This window comes from Arvicanthis niloticus, chromosome 11, assembly GCF_011762505.2.
Source record: "Arvicanthis niloticus isolate mArvNil1 chromosome 11, mArvNil1.pat.X, whole genome shotgun sequence".
NCBI lineage: Eukaryota > Metazoa > Chordata > Mammalia > Rodentia > Muridae > Arvicanthis > Arvicanthis niloticus.
In genome coordinates, this window is record NC_047668.1 from 36,161,115 (window position 1) to 36,183,840 (window position 22,726).

Consider the following 22,726-nt stretch of genomic DNA (forward strand, 5'->3'; position numbering starts at 1 on the left):
TGTGTCTAACCCATCTCCAACCAGTTGCAAATCCATGTGACTGGCTAGAGAATGGAGAGCTAAAAGATTAAGTAATTGACATATAAAATCCAATGAGATTATTTTGTCTTCTCTGTTAAATCCCATTTAGCCAGTAAAATCCATCTATGATGGTTTGAATGAGTTGAAACCTATACTCTCAGGCATTTGAAGACTTGATCCTCAGTGGGTGGTGCTTAGAGTGTTTTAGGAGATGTGGTTTTGGTAGAGAAAGTGTGTTACTAGGTACTGGCTTTGAGAGTTCAAACTCTTGTGCCATTTCAATGTTTGTGGTTCAAGATGTGAGCTCTCAGTTGTTTCAGCAACCATGCCTGCCTGCTGCCACACTGCCCTACCATAATGGACTATTATCTTAAATCATCAGCACAAATAGACCCTTCCTTCTACAAGTTGCCTTCATTATGATATTTTATCATAGTAATGCAAAAGTAATGAACACAGATGTTGTTAGTACTAAGAAGGTTCTATTGCTATGCCAGACCTGAGCATACTGGGTTTTGGAGTAATGTGGAAGACCTTGGAACTTAGGACCAGAAAAATATTTGAATGTTGAAGTGTGGCTTAATAACCTTCATATTAGGATCTCAGAGGATAATAATGAAGAGTGCTCTGTAGACTGGGGAGGACCATGTCAAGAGATTCTAGAGGAGAAAAACATTAGTAACTGGGTTAGAGACCATTATTGTGAGATTTTGGTAAAATTGTGGATACTTTCTGCCCTTGTCCTAAGAACTTGCCTGGGAATAGATTTAAAGGTGATGGTTTAATTTATTTGTTGAAGGAGATTTTAAGACACCCTAATATTGATTCTAGCAAATGGTTGTCAGTAATCACTCTTATGCATGTCTTTAATGAAAATGAGCAAGGAGGACCAAAAGAAATGTTATATGTGACTCAGGGCTCTAGAGTCCATTGCAGGCTAGTAGGAAACTTTCCAGTGTTATCCACGTGGATCTGGCTTTACATGAAAGACATGAGAGTAAAGAGGTCATAAAATCTTCCCCTACATTCTCAGAGAGCCTCTGAGGTCAGTCAGTGTGTAGCAGAGAAGTACTTACATGAAGTCCTTAAGAAAGCAAGAGGTCCTAAGAGGCCATTGCATGAAGCTGTAAAAACAAAGCCTATGTTTCAGTGAAAATAACAAGATGTTTAATACATTACAGCCATGGAGTATCTGCCAAGGACAGCTAAGCACAGGTAGTGGAGGGAAAGACTGAGACAGATGTAGCAAGAGACAGACAGACAGACAGACAGACAGACATAAAAAGGAAGAGCAGATATGTCTAAGTCTTTTGACATCAAACATGTAGCTACAGGATTTGGTATTTTCTATGTTGGGTTTTGATCTTGTCTTGGCTCATTATTTTCTTACCATATCTTTTTTCATCCCTTTTGGAATGTCAATGTATGTTCTATGACATTATGTGTTGGAAATATGTAATTTGCTTTTTGAGTTTACAGGGTTTACAGATTAGATATTGCCTTTAGTCTCAGAAAGGATGCAGACTTTGGATGTCTAAACTATGTTAAAACTCAAAGACTATGAAGACTTTCAGAGCTGGACTAAATGAATTCTTCATTATGATATGGCCATCAGCCTATGGGGTACAGGAAGTGAAATGTAGTATTTTGAATGAGATGTCTCCCATAGTCTTGGGCATTTGAGTATTTGGTCACAGTTGATTTCACTGCTTGGGGAAGCTCATGTGTGTGTCAAGTTTCAAACCCAGGACAAGTGGCTAACATAATATATCAAAGTGGACCTGGCCTCTGGATTCTCCCAGCATCCCTCAGTCCCTACCTGTTGCAGGGTGTTGCTGGTATATCCTACCCTCTACCCTGAACTTGCCAGTCCAGGGACTAGACTGCCCTTTCCTCTATATAATTCAAACATTTTGGTTACCTACCCTTTTTTATTGACCTCCTGGGTGCTGTCCTTGGCTCCCCTTTCTCCCTCATAAGGGATAAACACATCTATTTCTATGTCTGCTTTCAGGAATAAACAGATCTGTGAAGATATGTTCATGGTGATCTGAGGACACATTCTACTGCTTTTGAATAAAAACAAAATTTTATCAGACGTGCAACACTTTGATCTTCCATTCAGGTTGCACTAGAGTTCTAATAAGGTAGCCAGCCTCAACATGTTTTCTCTTTCCTTTGTAGAAAGCACAAATTTCCACTCTGGGTAGGCTTGCAGCAGGTGCCTCAAGGTTAATCATCTGCAAGAAAGCTCAGAATGTGTATGGTCTAAAATTCACTAGCTCCTAGATTGACTTTAGTTTAGAATAAGAAATTGTTATGACACTGGAATCCTTGAGACCCAGGTGGGCCTAGGTGGCCTGGAAAAGAAGTCTGCTACATGGAGACATGGGCTTTTATCCCCCACTACTGATTGTGCATTGTTGCTGCAGATATTAATGAGTGTGCAGATCTGACACACCCACCTTGCCACCCCTCTGCAAAGTGCAAGAACACCAAGGGAAGCTTCAAGTGTATGTGCACAGACCCCTACGTGCTTGGTGAGGATGAGAAGACCTGCATCGGTGAGTGACTTCCTTGCAGTGCCTGCTGGCTGATTTCTTTGAAATAAAAAAAAAAAAAAAAAAAAAAAAAACAAAACTGTGTATAAGGTTCTCAGACTTTAAGTATGTCCCTAGAGGGTGCCCCCACACTTTCCCAAGTGCCAAACTGAAGTTCACCTTGTCAAGTAGCAAGTGAAGAATGAGATCCTAGAGAAATCCAGGAAATGGTACCTTGACAGCTTTCAATAGCATGTCTGAAGCACCTTTTCTATGCAAACCATGCTACAAATTGTGTAGAGCAGAATTTGAGGTAACTTCTATCTGCATTTACTGCTGTAAATTCAAGAAAGCTAATTCAGAAAGAAACCTGCCAAAGCAAATCATGAGGCTCTGGAGTCAGCATCCTAATTCCCTGTAGGCCCAGAAACATTGCTAACCTCACTTCATCCCATGAGAGAGCTCCAAGGGCCAGGAATAAAACTCCTGATGCTGTCAGTCAGCTAAAGGGCACCTGTCTGCAATTCTAATGCTCGGCCCAGGATGTCTTCAGAATTCCTTTCCGAATGATTAGCACTGAAGCCAGAAAAGTGTTGAGAACAGGGTTTCTTCATTTGATGTGTTATCACCAAAGAGCACATGGTCCAGAAACACAAGAGATGGACAATGGCCCTTGTAAGTGTTAAGACTGAAGGTCTTAACCAGGCTGAAATTGATCAAGTCATTCCAGAGTGAAGAAATAATGGAGGTTTTACACCTGCACAAAGGACTCATAGAGCTGAGTACAGTGCACAGGCCAAATCCTAAGACTCTACACTCATGTACAGGCTGAGGGACAGTTGGTGGCCTAATGTGCTGCCAAGACCAAGCTGGGGAAGGATAGAGAGATCTTGGTAAGGCAGGGTCCAGGGAAGAAGCCAGGTAGAGAACGAAGGTTGTCTAAATAGTTTTTAATGGAAATGCTGCCAAATTTAAACTCCAAGGGTCAACTTTAAGAAACTGGTGTCCCCAGCTTCCAAGAGGGTGAAACCCTGAGAGATTTTCAGATTCTAGAGAGAGAAAACAGCTAGGGTGCAGCAAGTCCCAGTTGGAAAGCTAGTCTAATCTACTGGGGCCTCAACTGTCTCATCTCTCAGAATCATTCCTAGCCAGCACTGACCCAACCCCTGCAGCCTGCTGCTGGGACTAGTCCTCATAACTTTAGGGGTGTGGCACCTTTTACAGTGATGGACACAGGACATGACACTTAAAACACAGTTCTCTGCTGGATGATGTCTAACAATTCCAAGGAACCAGTGATGAGCAACTGACAAGAGAGTCCATAGCAAGTCTGTGATAGCAGAGATTTTGAAGCAAGGGCTACTGGCCGCAGACAGACAGTTGCTCAAAGGAAGTTACTTTGGTTAGTGTTTTAGTGAGGGTTTTACTGCTGTTAACAGACACCATGACCAAGGCAACATTATAAGGACAACATTTAATTGGGGCTGGCTTACAGGTTCAGAGGTTCAGTCCATTATCATCAAGGCGGGAACATAGCAGCATCCAGGCAGGCTTGATGGAGGAACAGCTGAGAGTTCTACATCTTCATCTGAAGGCTGATAATAGAATACTGGCTTCCAGGCTGATAAGATGAGGATCTTAAGCCCATGCCCACAGATGCATACCTACTCCAAAAGGCCACACCTCTTAACAGTGCCACTCCCTGGGCCAAGCATATACAAAGCATCACAGTTAGGAACTTGGCAGCAGCACAGGAGGCATGAGAGCAACACCTGCTCAGACTCCAGATCAGATGCTACAGGTCCCTGGCTAGGCTGGTTCAACGGTTCTGCTCTTTGCTTGCTAACTCCCAGTGAATAGTTCAGTTTATCTCTATGTGGGAAAGATTCACTGGGAAATTTACTGTCTGTCCCTAGATCCTTCCACAGTTCTAACTGCAGAGGGCTACATTCTGCCTTCCTGGGCCCTAGCTGAATTTCATAGTCTTTGCAAATGCATATGAAGATAGTCTGAGTCTTGTGCTGTGTTCTTCGGGTACAGCTGCTATGTCCCCACTGTCATGTCCCATCTGAGTCTTTTAGGAGCTGTAAGAAGCTCACTCAGGAAGCTCACTGGTGGCTGTCACTAGACCTGAAACTCTCTCCCAGTTAACGGCCAGTCCCTGCCAGCTCTTTTTTCCTTCAATTCACCCCAGGAAGGATGTATTATCTAAACAGCTTTTCCACCATGAGTTGTGCTGGGGCCAGTCAGGTGGGGATCTGTGGCCATGCTGACTAGATCTGCTGACCTGTGTCCTCCTGTACAGATTCTGGCAGGCTACCTCAGGCATCCTGGGTCTCCATTGCACTGGGTGCACTTCTCATCAGTGGTTTGGCCAGTCTCACATGGACTGTAATTTGCAGGTGGTAAGTTCCTCCTTCTGCCCAGTTCCTACACAGAGTGTTTCCTCTCCTCTGGGTGTGGCTCTTCCCAAAGCATCCTTATTATGAGGGAAATTGAAAGCCCAATCCTACTTATCATGGGCACTGTACAGCAGACTAGACTATCAGGTGTGGTTTAGGTAATAAAGGTGAAGTAGGTGATATAGGGACAGAAACACTGGACTTATTCAATGAGAAGAACCCAGATCATACATGTATGACCAGAGTACTGGCAAGCTGTGGCAGTTACTACCCATCAACCATTGTGGCAGGGCCCTTTGAAACATTGTGGGATGCAGATAGGATGCAGCTGTGCTGTCTGACTAGGCAAGATTAGCCCCCCAAATTATAGGACAGGGTGAAGATGGGCATAAATCCATAGTGTGTAGAGCATAGCATAGGTGTTCCCAGGAAACAGTGGCATGAAAGGTTCTTCCACTAAGCGGCTCACACATATCCCAAGTCTCTGGCCATGGTGACCACCAGCTTATCAGTGTCCAGCCTGAATTAGGCTGTGTCAGGTTTTCTCTTCCCCTCTCCTCTCCCCATCCTCCTCCTCTCCTGCTCTCCCTATTCCACATTCACTTCTCCCTTCTTCCCTTTTCTCTTTCCCAATCCGGTCTCTGAAAGAAAGACTTCCCTTTTACAGTTCAGAGCATTCTTTCCCAAGCACACAGTTAACCACAGCTCACACGTCTTGCATCCCCCAGGTAAAGATATTTACATACTAAGTGGGGCTTGGTAGCCTGTTTTAGGGTTCCAGAATCCAGGACCAGGTCCTACTTAATTTTCTTGGAAAGGCATTTCTTTAAACCGTCATCACCAACCTTACAGGAAAGTTATTTTGTTGTAAGAGGGCTAGGATTGTGCACATGACAAAATTCCTACTGAAGAGAAATGTGCAGACAGAGATGGAAGAAAGCATGACTCTTCAAGTATCGCATAACCACTTGCATGCACACGGGAGTGGAGAGTCAGAAGGTAATAGGCTCTGTGAAGTGACAGTAATGTGGCCTTACATGTCCACAGGGCAGCTTATAAACCTACAGCTGCGGCAAATGTGACAGGCCATTAACAAGAATGGAAGCAGTGAGTAGCAAGCTTCTGCTTTACAAATTGGTTTCTCCTTGCAGCCACTACAATTTGATGAACACATTTCTTGAATAATTAAAAGCATGATAAATTAAATGAGGCAGGGTCAGGCACGGGTGCAGCTTTTTGCAACGTGCAATGAGTGGTTTTGCTAACTACTGGGCCTGGAACTCCTTCTTACACTGCCAAAACTACTCTCCACTGGCTCCTCTGGAGTCAGGTTACCATATAACAACCAGAACAAGGCCACAGAGAAAGCCTTTCTCCATGGTCCCCTGAGTGACTTCCCTGATGCTAAGTCCTGAGAGGTGGCTACTGTTCCTGTGTCTGTGTCCAGCTCCCGTGGAGCAGGATGGTCTCAGCCTCAGTCCCTGGAGTGGTCTTCTAAGTTTTGACAACAGTGACTAGGTATATGTTTATTCATAGGACACATGCTGATAAGAAATCCACATTGCCGATCACAGAGAGAGATACAAGAATGACCACCCAGTCAGAATTCAGAAAGAATCATGAGAGGGGGATTTCACCACACAAGGTGGCAGCTCAAGACACTGGACAGGTGGGTACATACTGGCGTATGTCTGTCTCCCCAGTCGCAGGGATGTCCCTTAGACTATCAGCTGTTTTTGCACCTGTACACAGGTGCCCTCCAAACAGCTGTTTAATACAGACCCCTGTTCTATCCTTTACTCCACCTCCTGTGAGAAAGTTTTCTTTCTCACACTACTTATACTTATAGAAGACTGATAATTTGTCAGCAGTTAAACCTACTATTTGAGAAGTACAGATGAGTTACAATTAGTAACTGTCAGGTCCAAAAGAAACTTGGGACAAATGGCTAAGTGTGGTGCTTAGTAGCACACCAAAGCACATGCTGGCCTCAGATCCTCTCAACATAGCAAGTATCTGTTACAGAGTCCATGCCAGGTTCCTAGCTCTTCTCACCCTCCACCACCCTAAACTTCTCCAGCTCATGGACCTCCCTTCCCCAGCTTCTCAATCCCTATATAATTCTAGCCATATGCTCTCTTGGCTCTTGGTACCTTCCCTCTCTTGGTCCTCTTGCCTCACCCCCAGCCCTTGCCACTCTTTTGGTCCTCCTCTCTCCTTCTCCCCCTCCCCCTCCCCTTCCTCCTCTCCCTCTCCCCATCTCTCCCTCCCTCTCCCTCCTCCCCCTCTCGCCCTTTTCCCTCTCCCTCTCCCCCCCTCCTGCCCTCTCCCTCTCCCCATCTCTCCCTCCCTCTCCCCCTCCCTCTCCCCCACCCTCTCTCTCTCCCTGTTCCTCTTCCCCTCCTTGTCCCCCTCCCCCTCCATGTTTCCCTCCCTCTCCTTGTCCCCCTCCCCCTCCCCATCCCCTTCTCCATTTCCCTCTCCATGTTTAGCCTACTGATTTTCTTTTCCTGCTCTGGACTCTTTGAGATGCTTCTAGCTGTACTCTCCCTCATATCTATGACAAAAACCTTCCCTCAACCATACCCTGGAACAGTCACATCCTTACTTCATACATCTGGTGCTGAAACCCAGAAGAGGCATATATGAGCCCCTCCCCAGGTCAGCCACTCCTAAGCAAACCGATCATCTCATCTGACTCTCCTAAGGCATGTCTTAATCATTTTTTCTTCTGGCTTCCACCACCCATCATATTTGTTTTCAAACTCTACAGTCTGGCTCTTCAGCTGCTTCTTCCCTATGAAATAAATCATAGTAATGTAAATGTAAGTGAATTAATCCAGCAGCTGTACATCTTTATCCTAGCTATACAATGGCATAGGAAAACTAGGATTTATTTTAATACTTCACCTCAATATTTGGGCAGTCAAATGATCTATCTTAACCCCCTAAGCTAATCTGGCTACCTCCCAGCCATGATCACAATATACTTGCTTCTTATTATTATGGTCTGGCTTTTTGTGCTTCATGTGTGTTTTTATGATCTCTCTCTCTCTCTCTCTCTCTCTCTCTCTCTCTCTCTCTCCCCTCCCCCCCATTCCTCATTGCTTCAACTCCTACTCCTCTCCTTTCTCCTTCCCCTGGGTGGTGAAATTTTTTTCCACCCTATTCTCTCTTCTAACCAGCCATTGAGTGATCAGCATTTATTGACAAAGCAGAGAATAAATGGTAAAACTTGTTTATGCAAACTTGAGAGAGAAGATTCTTGACATAAGCATTACAATGCCATGTGTCCAGGTTGAAATGAGATAGGAGGGCAGATAAATCAGCATTTGAACAACACAAAGATAACCTTTACACAGCTCACAAAAACATGCCTATACTTCCTTCTACCTGCTCTAACCATTCATATTTCCTTGCACACTCAATAATTGTCCCTGTAGTCTCCTTGGCTCCTGGAGTGATCTCTCTGCTAAGACAACTTACCCCTCTTCCTCTGTTCGAATCCTCCCTTTTCCTAAAAGCTTCTCCCAGTCCACATCCTCAGCTGCTTTCTCATCTACCTCCTCTAACCACTCATCTCTCCTCCACTAGATAAAGGAAAGATGCTGTCTACTGCCGTCTACTATTACGTTAAAAGCCACACAGATGTGCCAGAATGCTCCTCTCACACTCTTTGGTCCCCATCAATATGGAAAAGGATATCTCTCCTGTATAATTTGGGACATTTCTCTTTCCACTTGGGGATGCCCAGGTTGAATATTTGTCACTAAGACACCCTTCTCTTTCCCACCCTCTTTTCTCCCCACATGTTTCTTTCTGGGGTCTCTTCACCTCCCCACTAGGGGGTCCTCTCTAAACCTTTCAGCTTCTTTATGCCCTTCTGGGCATCTGCCATATTGGAATCCTCACTCTGTGGAATTCCTGCTTGCAAACCTGTCCCTCGTGGCAACCCTGTTCTCCTCAGTCTCTTAGCTCCCTCTTAGAACCTATTGGAACTTAATGGAACCCTTTGTCCAGTGGAACTCCTATCTGTGACCCTTTCTTCTTCCCTCCTTGGACTCAGAGATTTCATTAAACCCTCACTGTCTTACTGAAAGCATCTTGTTCTCATTACAACTCGATCCAAAAATGGCACACTTGATTTCCAAATTCTTTCTTAAGGTAACAACTTCTACCACTGTACAAACAAATGATCCCCACATTTCTTCTATATAACTTTCTCTGCTCTACATTCTCAGAAGCCTCGTCTCTAAGCTTTTTTCTACTTCCCACTCTTAAAATCTTTTATCTCTACAATTTCTTTGCTCTACTTTCAAACAAAATCTCTTAAAACTATTGTACAAATTCTTCAACTCAGGATTTGTAAATTTAGTAGATATGGTTTTAAAAAAAATGTGTAAAGCCTGTGACAAAAGGCTTAAAACTGATAACAAATGGCTAATAATTGTTAAAATCCTATACATAGGTAATCTTAATCTGCTATAGCATCCTATATTTGTGATTCAACTCTTGTTTAAACAAGTAGCTCTATGACAGCATGCTGTCTATATAACTTTAGGAGAATAGAAGTTTTCAAATAGCAACCAAGTTGCTCACCTCCATCTCAGCTGATGACCTCATCAGAATGGAGACAACCATGTGACTGGCAGCCATCTTTGCTAAAATTCTAAAGAGTACGTGTAACTTTATGACTATCTTAGTTCAGATGACTATATGATATAAACAAACCAAGACAACAATAATAAAACTTCTTAGTCCTACTGAGGCTCTGCTTATCATTGTATCTCCTTTTTAGATTAAGGAGGAAATAGGTCTTCAAAATATTTTGAATTAGGGTAGACTTTTGTATGATGATAAATTCCTAAGGTCATAAAGGTATGCCTATGTTAACAGAACCTTAGAGGTGTATGTCTCACTACTTATGTCTTTGTTAACTGTTCAACACCAGGCTTCTAGATAATTTTAGATAAAAACAACATGTGTTTGATGAATAAGGAATATTTAATAAATAAGGTTTTAAAAGGTCTACTCAGATAAACAAAAGCTGAATTAGAGATTTATGACTAATCATTTATATCCTTAATTATTATATTCAACATCAGGCTTCTAGAAAATTTTTAAGAGGAACAACAAGTTGATAGGTTATTTCTCTGTGGGTTACATGAACCAATTCAAGCCAGACTGAAATATATATAAACACAAGTGTACTGAGAAGTTGCTCTCAGGCAGGCCAGTTAACTGGCCCTGAAGGGACCAAATGAGGTCAATACATGGAGGGAGACAGAGGGAAAGGGGAAGAGAAGGAGAGAAAACAAACATGCAGAGAGAAGGAAAATAGCCGGGAGAGACCAAAATGCCTGGGTCATATAGGAAGAGCCTCTGAGGGAAAGACACCAGGGGTTGGAAAGTTCTGGGGAGAGGGCCTGCATGCCAGTAGGGACTGAAAGGTGCTGGGAGAACGTGGAGGCCAAGTCTACTTTGGTATGTAAAATATGAACCTCAGCCCCTTGTCTCAGGTCTGAAACCCAACATATATGTTTGATGAATAAGATATGTTTGATAAGTCAGGTTTATAAATTCCTAAGGTCTATTCAGCCTGGCAGAAACTGATCTGAAGATATTGTATCCAGCCCCTTTGTCTTTGCCACTGTATTTGTGGTTCAAAGTTTTATTTGGATGCTAAAGAATCTTCAATTAAGACTTCAAGTTTTTAATGTCCAACCTTATGTAGGATGAAATTGCAAACTCCCAATCTTATATAAGCTATTAACTTGTTGTAAACTGTTAAAGATAATTAAGACATGCAAGTTCATGGTCAGTTACCTTATAAATGATCAAATTTTTTAATGTGTTCAAAACTACACTCACAGTGATGCTGAGTGCAAATATAATTCATTTACAAGGACAAGCTTTATTTAGTTTCCTGTATATAGTTCAACGTTAAGCCTAACGCAAGTTACTAAAAATAAGTAAAGTTCATTTAAACAGGTACACTAAATAGATGGTCCTTAAACTCCTCAGAGATCTGCTGAATATGGCATTTAAAGTGTTTAATGAGAAAGCTTCCCATGATAGACAGAAATACCAGCTCTCCAAAGAAGACAATGGGCACAGATGACTTCACCTGAATTGTGGTAACACTAACCACTGGGAAATGAACTTCTCCATGCCTCTCCCACTTCCAGGGCTCTGCTCCCAGAACTGTAGACTCTGAACTGTAGGGTTAATTGCTCTACTCTGCCTCCCCGAGATATGTCAGGTTTCCCAAGTTCCTCCTCCACAGGAAAATCCCTCAGACCTTCTGGGTCTGGCAGCTGAGGAATTAATACTGTCCTGGCTGAAAGCCAGAAGACTGATAAACTCTGCCCCCAATGAAGCTCTTGAGATTATCATGGGGAACCTAGGGTAACTGTCTAGATAGTGAGTAAATCTCTTGTCATTTTAATTGATGCAAAGGCCATTTGTGCTATACTTCTTGCCCTAATTTATCCTTTTCAGATCTCTGATTATGTTAGTGGCCAATGGTGGCTTTTATCAGTTCAATAGCAGCAAGCAAACCAGCTCCTCCCCCAAGGGTGCAGCTGCAAGGTCAATCCATTTCATATGTAAAAATCAGACACAGATAGTTTACTGTGCTGACAGACTTCACGTTGAAAGAGGATAAACTCAAAGGAATGATGACTGCTCTGATTAAACAACCAGCTGTGTGTCATGGTAAATAATTGGAGGAAAAGGTTTGGAGTTTATGTAAGTTGTGAGGGTCTAAGTAATTTAAGATATATAGATGCAAGTTGTAAAAGTCTGCGTACTAAGTAAAAACTTAAATAAGTTGTGAGGGTCTATGAAAAAGATTTAAGATATGTAAATGCAAAGTGTAAAGGTCTAAGAAAATGATTTAAGGTATGTGAAAAGTAAAAACTATTTCAGATTTCTTTCTCTGAGTATGCTATTATTATATTAAGACTTCAAAAGTTTATAGTTTTAACATTACTCAGTGGAGTTCTGATAAGCTACTAATCCAGCTCTGGTAAAATACTGACTACTATTATCATAGTCACTGGCTCAAGTTTTTAAATTTCCTTTCGTTGTATAGACTTCAAAGTACTTCTCCTCATGCTTAAAGCATCTCTATCCATCCTACATATCCAGCCATTTAGACGAGAGGTGTGTTCATTTAGACGAGAGGTGTGTTCATGATTTTTGTTTTTTTTTGTTTTTTTGTTTTTTTGTTTTTTGGTTTTTTTTTTTTTTTTTTTTTTTTTTTTTTGGTTTTTCAACAGGGTTTCTCTGTGTAGCCCTGGCTGTCCTGGAACTCACTCTGTAGACCAGGCTGGCCTTGAACTCAGAAATCCACCTGCCTCTGCCTCCCAAGTGCTGGGATTAAAGGCGTGTGCCACCACTGCCTGTTCATGATTTAAAACCAAAAAACATAGCTTTTTCTATGACTCAACCTTGTGAGTCTACTCCAGCTGTTTACAAATACACACAATGAGTGCAGATTGCAAACAATGGATATGCTAATACATCTAAAACTTTAAATACTTGCAAGCTTTAGGGAGATGAGACTTGGACCCACCTACAGGTCAAACAGACTCCAGGTAAGTTCTGTCAATCAACAGCCTAAGCTCACCACCTATTCATGAAGATATTCTCTCTCTCTCTCTCTCTCTCTCTCTCTCTCTCTCTCTCCCTTCCCTTAGTCTAAGAACTACTTCCTGAATGTAAGGGGGTGTAGTGAAGAAATGGAAATACCTGCTCTAAGGGTGAAAAAGTGAAAAGTTTATTCCAAACTGTCTCTCAGGAAAGTAGTGAGAAGCAGTGGGGGATGGGGGTCTGGGGGTCTGAGGAAGGTATTCTTCAGGGAATATGTACCTGGGAGAAAGGGAGTTGATGGGCTGGGGCCAGTGGCTTTGAACTGTATAATAAGTTTTTATTAGTATGAACTGAGGGAGCCTGGAGGCTAGCATGGACTTTGATATACTTATAGGCACCACAGTTATATGTTAATGGAAGGGCCATGTGTCCCATATGAGACTTGAAGGAGAGTAAAGAACTCCCCTTCTGTGTATAGAATTAGTTGGAGAAGTAATAGAGTTGGGAAGTAGGGACCATGAGTGGACTGGTAAAGCTTGTGACTACTGGTAAAATTGGTACAGCTTGAATTGGTACCAGAAGAAGGTTCTTGAAATTAAGATGTTAATATGTGAGGACAAAGGACAGGGCTGAGAGTGGTTATTAAACAGGCAGTTAGCTGGTATCGCCAGAGAGTAAAAAGGACCAGCGGTATTGCACCAGGGGTGATGCGGTAGAAAGAAGCAACTGGAAAGGCCTTACAACAGACAGGCTTAGTATAAAAGAGAGTTTATTTGGGACCTGGAGGAGGGGCTTCAATGGTGGGTGTTTCCTTGAGAGATCTAAAAACTTTACCACTCACCTTTAGCCAGAATGGCTGGCCCAGGTCATATAAGTTTAGATCTACTTCACAACCCCTTGGCCCTATTCTCTGACTCAGGGGCCCTGGATGATGAAAGTAACCATACTAGGCATGGTCCACAGCACAGTTGTTGAGGTTGCATGTCCCACCCTGGTTAGAGTGATGGTACTTACAACTCCAATGTAGGCACCTATCCCAGGAGCAACAGTCAGTGCAGGCTGGGCTTGGTATTGGAGAAGACCAAGATACCTGGAATTGTCACATAAATTGAAGGTGGGCTGTTTCTTGCTGCAGTTGTAGAAACAGGTTGCTTGGGTATGGAAAATTGCTGTGAAATAGACATCATGACCAAGGCAACTCTCATAAGGACATTGCTTAATTTAGGCTGGCTTACAGGTTTAGAGGTTCAGTCCATTATCATCAAGGTGGGGAGTATGGCAGTGCCCAGGCAGGCATGGTGCAGGAGGAACTGCAAGTTCTACATCTTGTTCTGAAGGCAAAGAGGAGATGACTTCCGGGAAGCTAGGATGATGTAAAGGAATGGTGGAGAAAGTGTCCTTAAGGTATAGGATAGTAAAGTAAGAGGTAGAGGAGGGAATCTGTAAGAGTAGAATATAGTGTTAGGGACTACTGGGTGTATTGGAATGGCACCTGCATTAGTAATTCTGAGGTCCTGAACTAGGCAATAGGAACCATCAGGTGTTTAGTACAGGCAAGATAGAAGTGTTGTAGGGTAAGTGAGTACACGTGAGAGATTACCGTTATCAAGAAAGCACTATGTGATATGTTTAAGCCTTGTCTAGGTTTTAGACAAATACGGTATTTAGAGTGACTGGTGTAGGAGATACGGTCCCAGAGTAGGATCTATTAAGATCCTAGGGGGATGATGTGAGGCCACTTTGGAAGAGGAAGTGTCTCATAGGAGGGGGTCAATAAGGGAGTCTGATAGGAAGTGTGGTGAAGCATTAATGTTAGCCAGTGAATAAGGGGGCTCTTCAGAGGCTAAAAGTGTAAGAAATTCCAGAAGCTGGTTAAAAAGGAAAAGCGTAACTTAACCATGATATCTCTGCCCAATAATGCAATGAGAAAGGAGTGAGCTATCGGGTGGCCCCAGGGGGAACAGAGGAAAAGACCTGTAGCCTTGGGCTGATGGGCTCACACCATCACTATTCACACTCACCACAGAGATCGGAGAAGGATAACTTTCATCAGAGTAAGTGGGAAGTAAAGGCCAAATAGCTCCCAAATCTATTAGGAATAGCAGAGGCTTACCCCACTACCTGGACAGTTATCCTAGGCTCCTCTGTGAAAATCTTGATGGTTTCATTAGAGGTAGAAGTCCCAGGGTAGTGTCAGTCCTTGAATAGCAGGCCCAGATGATCCAAGACTCTTTCCTGTGGAGGAGAAACTTAGGGTACTGACTTACCTCAGCAAGGCAAAGAGGTGCAGTCAACTCGCCCGTGTCCTGCTTTTCCATTGGTCAAGTGGGATCCTGGAGTTGGGCAAAGTGAAGGGCAATTTTTCACTCAGTGGCCAGCTTTTAAAGCAAGCCCCAAGAGGGGTTCATTTGTGCCCCCATCACTGTTTTTGAGGGACACCGTAGGGCTGCAGCCAGGAGCTGTTACTTCTATCTCTCACAGGAAGTCTTTTGCATCTTTCCCTGCCTCCTCCTTCTATTAAACACCTTAAATGCCACATCCAGCCAATCTCTGGGGAGTTTGAGGACTGCCATTTAGCCTTTTAAGTTTTTTTCTGATATCGGAAGCTAACTGGAACAGGAAGTGAAAGGACGAGCATGCCCTTTTGAGAATTAGGATCTAGCTTTGTATACTGAAGGAGGGGCTCTGTAGGGTACAGAACTTGGCTGGATTTTCATCTGGCCTCTGAGTGACCTCCCTCAGTTTTTTTTACAATTAATTACCTGATGGGAGGCCTTTTAGAGGCTGGCCAGGAGACAGATAATCATTTCATCTCAGGCTACCCTGCTGAGGGACTGGTTCTCAACACTAACCAGATAGATCCAGTGGGAAACCTCACAGGGGAGTGCTTCTTTCCCCCAACAGATAGAAGAACCCACCTGTCTGTATGGTGGGCATCACCATGGAGAAGCGACAGGGAAAACAATCTCTAAGGCTATAGGTACCTGGGAGAAAGGGAACCAGTGAGCTGGGCAGAAGGTTTTGAAGTGTATACCGTAACTAGTGAGGGATGCTAAAGGCTAGCATGGACCTTGATGCTATAGGCACTACAGGAATATGTTAGTGGAAGACAATAAGCTCTTTCTATGCTGGTGAAATGAGTCAATTCAAGGCAGATGGGAGTATATAAAGGCAGGGTTATTAGAAAGCTGCTCCAGGCTAGTTCACTGGTCCCAAAAAAATGGCCAGGAAAGTCACCATGAGGAGGGAAACAAAGGGGAGGGGAAAAAGAGAGAAAGAAAGGAGGAGAGTATTCATACAGAGAGGTGGAGTGAGCGGGGGGGGGGGGGGGGGGGGGGGGAGGAGGAGATGGGTGGAAGGGAGGGGCTGCAGGACCAAAATGTCTAGATTATATAGGAAAGAGCCTCTGGAGAAAGGGCAGCCCAGTCTCCTTAGGATAGAAAATTCAGGGTAGAGGGTAGGATATGCCAGGTAGGGACTGAGGGATGCTGGGAAACCCTGGAGGCCAGGTCTGCTTTGGTATGTAAAATATGCACCTCAGCCCCTTGACCCAGGTCTGAAACCCAGCAGAAGGACCATGTGTCCTTTTTGCCAGCCATAAGGAGATGATTCCTTCTAGCAAGTGTGAACTAGCTTCTCAAGTCCCTGAGGGAGTGCTGGCTTTTGTCTAAATACCAGACTTTTAGGAGAGAAAATGTCTTGGGACCTGCCACTTCCCACACCCCCAACTACCAAGAGCACAGGTCTGGAAGTTTCAAGTGCACACCCAAAATAAAGATTTTCCTCTAAGCTCATCAACTTTACATTTTGTCCCTAGTCTATACCTGTCCCAGCAGATTTCCAATCAACTGAAGACTGAAAACCGCTCTAAGTCAAACCAAGTCCTGGATGTTCTGAAGGCAGATGTAGACTAGATGTTTCTGATGAAATTCCAATCAGCCTGACCCCCTGGCTTGACCCAGCACTTCCAGACTGCTCCAAAGCTGCTTGTACTTCGCTAGCCCCGAGTAGGTCCTGCAGAACCTGGACAGTGAGCAAAACAGATGGCCCCCAGCCTGCACTCCTCTCTTCCTACCTGATCTTTGACCACTATTCCAGCCTTCCTGGGCTCTGACAATGACAATGGTGGCCTAATTTCAGCAAAGAAGCAGTTACAGAAGAGATTACTTCATCCCTTATCAACAATGCTCATGTCAAATCCCGCCCCAAAAACCCAGGACAAATGGCTAACCCCAGGACAAATGATAAAGGTTAGAGTTAGGGCTAGGGTTAGGGTTAGGGTTAAGGCACCTGTTAGCATACCAAAGTACACACTGGCCTCAAAGGCTCTCGGCTTCATAAGTAACTGTTTCAGAGTCTATGCTGGTAGCCTTGTTTTTCTCAGCTCTTCTCACCCTATCACCTACCCTAATCTTCTTCAGCTCATAAGCTTCCCTTCCCCCACCTTATTTCTATCTAACCCTGCTACTTTGGCCAAGTGCCCTCTGGATTCTTGGTCTTCTCCCAAACTCCCTTCATAGGCTGGTTTATTCTACTGACCACGTCTAGGATACTCCTTTCTCTCTCTGCTCTGGACTCTTCCAGATAGCTCTTGCTATACTCCCCATCAGATTTACAATAGAAAGCCTTCCTTTTAGACATACTTTGAAGTAGTCATACCCTTTCTTTATACATCTGGTGCTGAAACCCACCCGCTTTGTACCATGTAAAAGATATGTACAAACCTGTTTTTTGAAACTACATGCAAATATTTCACCATTTGCTTCAACATTATCTGAGTTATTACTTGGAGGAAGTAAAAAGAAAAAAAGATTTTTAAATTTGTTTTTTAAAATAAAATGTCTAAAGGGGCTAAAGAGACAGCTTAGCAGTTAGGAGCGCTTGCTGCTCTTCTAGAGTAGCAGCGTGTAATTCCCAGCATATATGTGAAGCTGCTCACAAATGCCTGTAACACCAGCTCCAGGAGATCTGAGTCTTTTTTACAGCCTCTGCAGCCATGCACATATGCACATACCCACAGAGACATACACACATACACAGGAGTGAAAATAAAAATGAACAAAAATAAGGTTATAACCAGCATTAAAAAAATCAGTATAAATTTGTTTTGTTTGTTTGTTTGTTTTTTTTGGCTTTTGCTTCTTCTTCATGTATACCCCCAGGTGATGTATTTATAGGTCCTGTATGTCATAGGTTAGGCTTGAGTTTCCAGACACAGATAGCAAGTGGTGCTACCTACCATGTGACATGGGTGAGTCTCGGGAGGTGCAGGATAGAAAGTGAAGTCAGACAGGGAGGGCTGCTCCCCAGAATGTGATCACAGCACTGTGCTTTATGTCTCGGAGTTGTTCAAAGACTGGTATGCAAAATGTTCTCCCTACAAGAAAACTAAGTGTGCCAGGTGCTAGGTTGGCTAATTATTATACTTATTCTACAATTCTAGCCCATATCAAAATGTAAGGGCTTACATTGCAAATATATTGGATTATCCTCTAAAAATAAAATATAGGGACGGGGCATGGCTCAACAGGTAAAGATACTTACTATCATCCCTGAGGACCCAGATTTGATACCTCCACTCCCACCTAGGACCTTCTACAGTAGAGAGAGCGAACCAACTCTCACAAATTTTCTCTGACCTCCACATGTATGCTGTGGTGTGTTCATGCCTATAAAATAAATGTACTCATTTCTTTTAACAGAATTAATTCAAAATCACATTATCACACGAGAGACCAGTCAGAAATGACCATTCTTACCCTAATATTCACTGCTGGGTGGGGCTCTAGCACTCCATCCCTTAAGGTGAGCAAAGGTCCTGGGCTCACTGCAAAGCTGAAGGTGGCTGAGCCTGCCTCCTGGGGCTCATTCTGCTGGAAATGAAGGCTCTGCTCAGCTAAATGCAAATGGCACCTTTGAGTTTAAATTCATACCTCAGTGACTTGAGTGACACCTGAAATGTCAGGGGTATTAGTACTGGGGCCCATGCTCATCCTGCCTTCTCTCCTGCAGGAACCTGCCTATGGATCCAGGGTCCTCCTGTGTGAATAGAGGTCCTCACTGCTGAGGAGCCAGGCATTGGCAAATTCGAGTCACAAGCTGTCTGGGGAAAGACATGATACATGTTGGAGTCAGAGGCTTGAGGAAACCAGATGGCTAATCTTATCATCCGTCCAAGGCTGCAATAGCTTCCATTTCATGTTTTTCTACAGGAGCAGTCCAGGCCAGACCATGCTAATGCCTCTCCTACACATTAAAGCTAATGGATGAATGGGAGGGAGGCTAAAAGAACCACAGAAGCCTGAAGGGCTTGAGAGAAACTGGCATAGACTCTAGATCCTTCCAGACAATTCCATGTTCATTCAGAATCAGCAAGACACATTCTTCCAAACACATTCAGTTCTCTCATTATGTTCCAATCACCACAAAGCACAGACGAATAAATGCCACAGCCTTTTTCTGGTCTGGCTCAGATACCCTCCTCCTCTAGGCTTGCATTAAAAACATATTTACATATTATATATCTTTACAAGGCGTGGAAACGTTATTTCACCATAACCATCTTAGCTTGTTCACTAACGTTCATTCTCCGTCTTTAATCCTTCCTTGTCCTCCCACTCTGTGCTACTCAGCTTTGTATTGTGGTAACTGACACTTGGCATGATAAATTATAGGGAGAAAGTTTAATTGTTGCTCGTGGTTCTGGAGTTTTGGTCCATGACTGATAGGCCACATAGCTTTGAGCCTCTAGTAAGACAGAACACTATGGTGCAACAAAGCTGCTCAACACAAAAACCACGGGGAAGGGCCTGTTCCACTGATCTTCCCATTAGGCCTAGCTCTTGGGAGTCCAATCACTTAACTGATAAGTGGGTGCAGCTGCTATCGGTATCACAGAACTAAAACTAGAGTTACCATTTGATCTGGCTATATCACTCCTGAGCATGAACCTGGAGGTTCTAAGCCAACACACCACAGAGATACCTGCACAGGAGCTCAAAAATGGACCCAGCCTAGGTATCCATTAGGAGATAAATGGAAAAAGAAAATGTGGTACATAAACACAATACAAGTTTATCTAGCCTTTAAAAAAAACTGAAATCCTGACATTTGTATGGAAATGGATAGTTAGAGATTATTTCAGTAACCGAAATAAGATTCTGAGAGACAGACAGCAGGTTTTCTCTCATACGAAGATTGTAGGTTTAATTTTTACAACTGTATGAAAGCAGGGAGGGTATAGGTACTAAAACTAGAAAGAGAGCCATGTGAGGGGGGGAAAGATCTCTGGAGGAAGGGAGAAGAGGGAGAAAGGGAATAATCAAGAAGGTTACTGGAGAGGAGAGAATGCTATGAGTGAAAGGACAGGAAGGTATGGGAGAGGGAGGATGGGGACCATCAGGAGGACCAGCTGATACAGGAGTGGGCTGTATAGGGACCAGCAGGAAAATGGGAGGGCGTGGGAGAGGGGAGCACGGGGATCAGTAGGAGGATGGGAGGGTATGGCGGAGGGGAAGGAGGCGAGAATAACAACATCAAAGAATAGTTAACAAACCTAAGAAGCAAACTGATGGCACTATTTTCATATCTAACAGAATAGACTTCAAACCAAACTAGTTGGAAGAGACAGGGAAGGACACCACATACTCAAAGGAAAAATCCACCAAGATGACATTTCCATTGTTAACATCTATGTCCCAAATGCAGGGACATCAAAGTTTGTAAAAGGAACACTCCTACAGCTTAAATCACACATTGACCCTCACACACTGATAATAGAAGACTTAAATACCTGACTCTCATCAATAGTCAGTTCATGCAGATAAAAACTAAACAGAGCAATGTTGGAGCTAATTGCTGTTCTAAACCAAATGGGTCTAACAGATATTTACAAAACATTTCACCAAAACTCTAAATATACCTTCTTCTCTGCACCTTAAGAACCTTTCTCCAAAACTGATCACATATTCAGCCCCAAAGCAAGTCTCAACATATACAAGAAAATAGAAATAACTACCTGTATCTTATCAGACCACTACATTTTAAAAGCTGGATATCAACAACAGAAACCTTACAAACTCATGGAAACTAAACAATTTTCTATGATTAAAAAATAGGTCACGTCATGAATAAAGAAATTAAAGACTTTCTTGAATTGAATGAAAATGAAGACACAATATGCCCAAACATATGGGACACACTGAAGTTGGCTCCAAGAGACAAGTTCATAGCACTAAATGTCTACATTCAAAACAAAAAACTAGAGAGACCTCATACTAGCAACCTAACAGCATATCTGAAAGTTCTAGAACAAAAAGAAGTAATTATACCCAAAGGGAATAGACAGCAGGAAATATTCTAACTTGGGGCTGAAATAAATAAAATGAAAATAAAGAAACACAAAGAGTTAATGAAGCAGAGAGCTGGTTCTTTGAGAAAAATCAAAGAAATCAACAAAGTCTCAACTAAATTAACAAAATCAAAAATGGAAAAGGGGACATAACAACACCAGGGAAATCCAGAGACTCATAAAGGCATGCTTTAAAAACAGCTATTCTACCAAATAGGAAATCTAAAAGAAATAAATAATTTTATAAATAGGTCTTACTTACCAAAGTAAATTAAGATCAGATAAGCAATTTAAACAGACATATAACCCCTAGTAAAATAAAAGTAGTCATTAAATGTCTCCCAACCAAAAACAAAAAAAAAAACAAAAAAAAAAACAAAAAAAAAAAAATACCACAGGGTCAGATGGTTTTAGAACTGAATTTTGCCAGACCTCCAAAGAAAAGTTAATATCAATACTTCTCAAATTATCACACAAACTAGAAACAGAAGGAACATTGCCCAATTCATTTTATGAGACCACAGTTACACTGATACCCAAGCCATATAAAGAGCCAATAAAGAAATACAGATGGATTTTCCCTTAACATAAACTTAAAAATACTCAATAAAACACATGTAAACTGAATTTAAGAATACCACAAAGATTATCCACCAAGATCAAGTAGGCATCATCCCAGAGATGCAGAGATAGCTCAATATACAAAAATCACTAAGTTAATCCGCTATATAAACAAACTGAAAAAAACCCACATGATCATCTCATCAGATGCAAAAAAAAAAAAAAAAAAAAAGGCCTTTGACAAAATCCAACAATTATTCATGATATAAAAGTCCTAGAGAGATTAGGGACATAAGGCATATTACCAAGGCAGTTTACAGCAAGACCATGATCAACATCAACTTAAATGGGGAGAAACTCAAAACAAATTCTACTAAGATGAAGAACATGACAAGGTTTCCCAGTCTCTACATACATATTTAGTATAGTGCTTGAAGCTTTAGCTAGAAAAATAACACAAATGAAGGAGATTGTCTTAGTTAGGGTTTTACTGCTGTGAGAAGATATCATGACTAAGGTAACTCTTATAAGGACAGTATTTAATTGGGGCTGGCTTACAGGTTCAGAGGTTCAGTCCATTATCATCAAGATGGGAACATGGCAGCATCCAGGCAGGCATGGTGCAGGAGAAGCTGAGAGTTCTACATCTTCATCTGAAGGCTGCTAGCAGAATGCTGGCATTCTAGGATGAGGGTCTTAAAGCCCACACCCATAGTGACACACCTACTCCAACAAGGCCACACCTTCTAATAGTGCCACTCTCTGGGCCGAGCATAGGCAAAAGGTAACAGATCAAGGGGCAAAGTATTGGAAAGATGTCAAAGTATGGTCATTTTCAGATGATTTGATATACATAAGTGACCCTAAAAATTCTACTGGGGAACTCCCACAGGTAATAAACACATTCAGCAAAGTAGCTGAATACAAAGTGAATGCACAAAAATCAGTAGCCTTCCTACATACAAATGACAAATGGTCTGAGAAAGAAACCAGGGAAACAACACCTTTCACAATAGTACACAAATAATGCAAATTCACAAATAAAACAAAATACCTTGGGGTGACTCTAACCAAGTGAGAGAATTTTATGATAAAAAAAAAAAAACTTCAAGTCTTTGAAAAAAGAAATTGAAGAAGATATCTGAAGATGGAAAGATCTCCTATGTTCATGGATCAGTAGGATTAACATAGTCAAAATGACCATCTTACCAAAAGCAATCAACAGATTCAATGCAATCCCCATCAGAATTTCAACA

General features: G+C 42.5%; 1 protein-coding gene across 1 annotated transcript in view; it reads left to right on the forward strand.

The window, feature by feature from the left end:
• Window positions 1–22,726, forward strand: part of Tpo (thyroid peroxidase) — an 82,542-nt gene that overhangs the window by 45,160 nt on the left and 14,656 nt on the right. Inside the window, exons 14-16 of the mRNA XM_076942475.1 lie at window positions 2,454–2,585; window positions 4,867–4,966; window positions 6,500–6,632. Coding sequence (XP_076798590.1) covers window positions 2,454–2,585; window positions 4,867–4,966; window positions 6,500–6,632 — 365 coding nt within the window. The remainder of the gene's footprint in view (window positions 1–2,453; window positions 2,586–4,866; window positions 4,967–6,499; window positions 6,633–22,726) is intronic.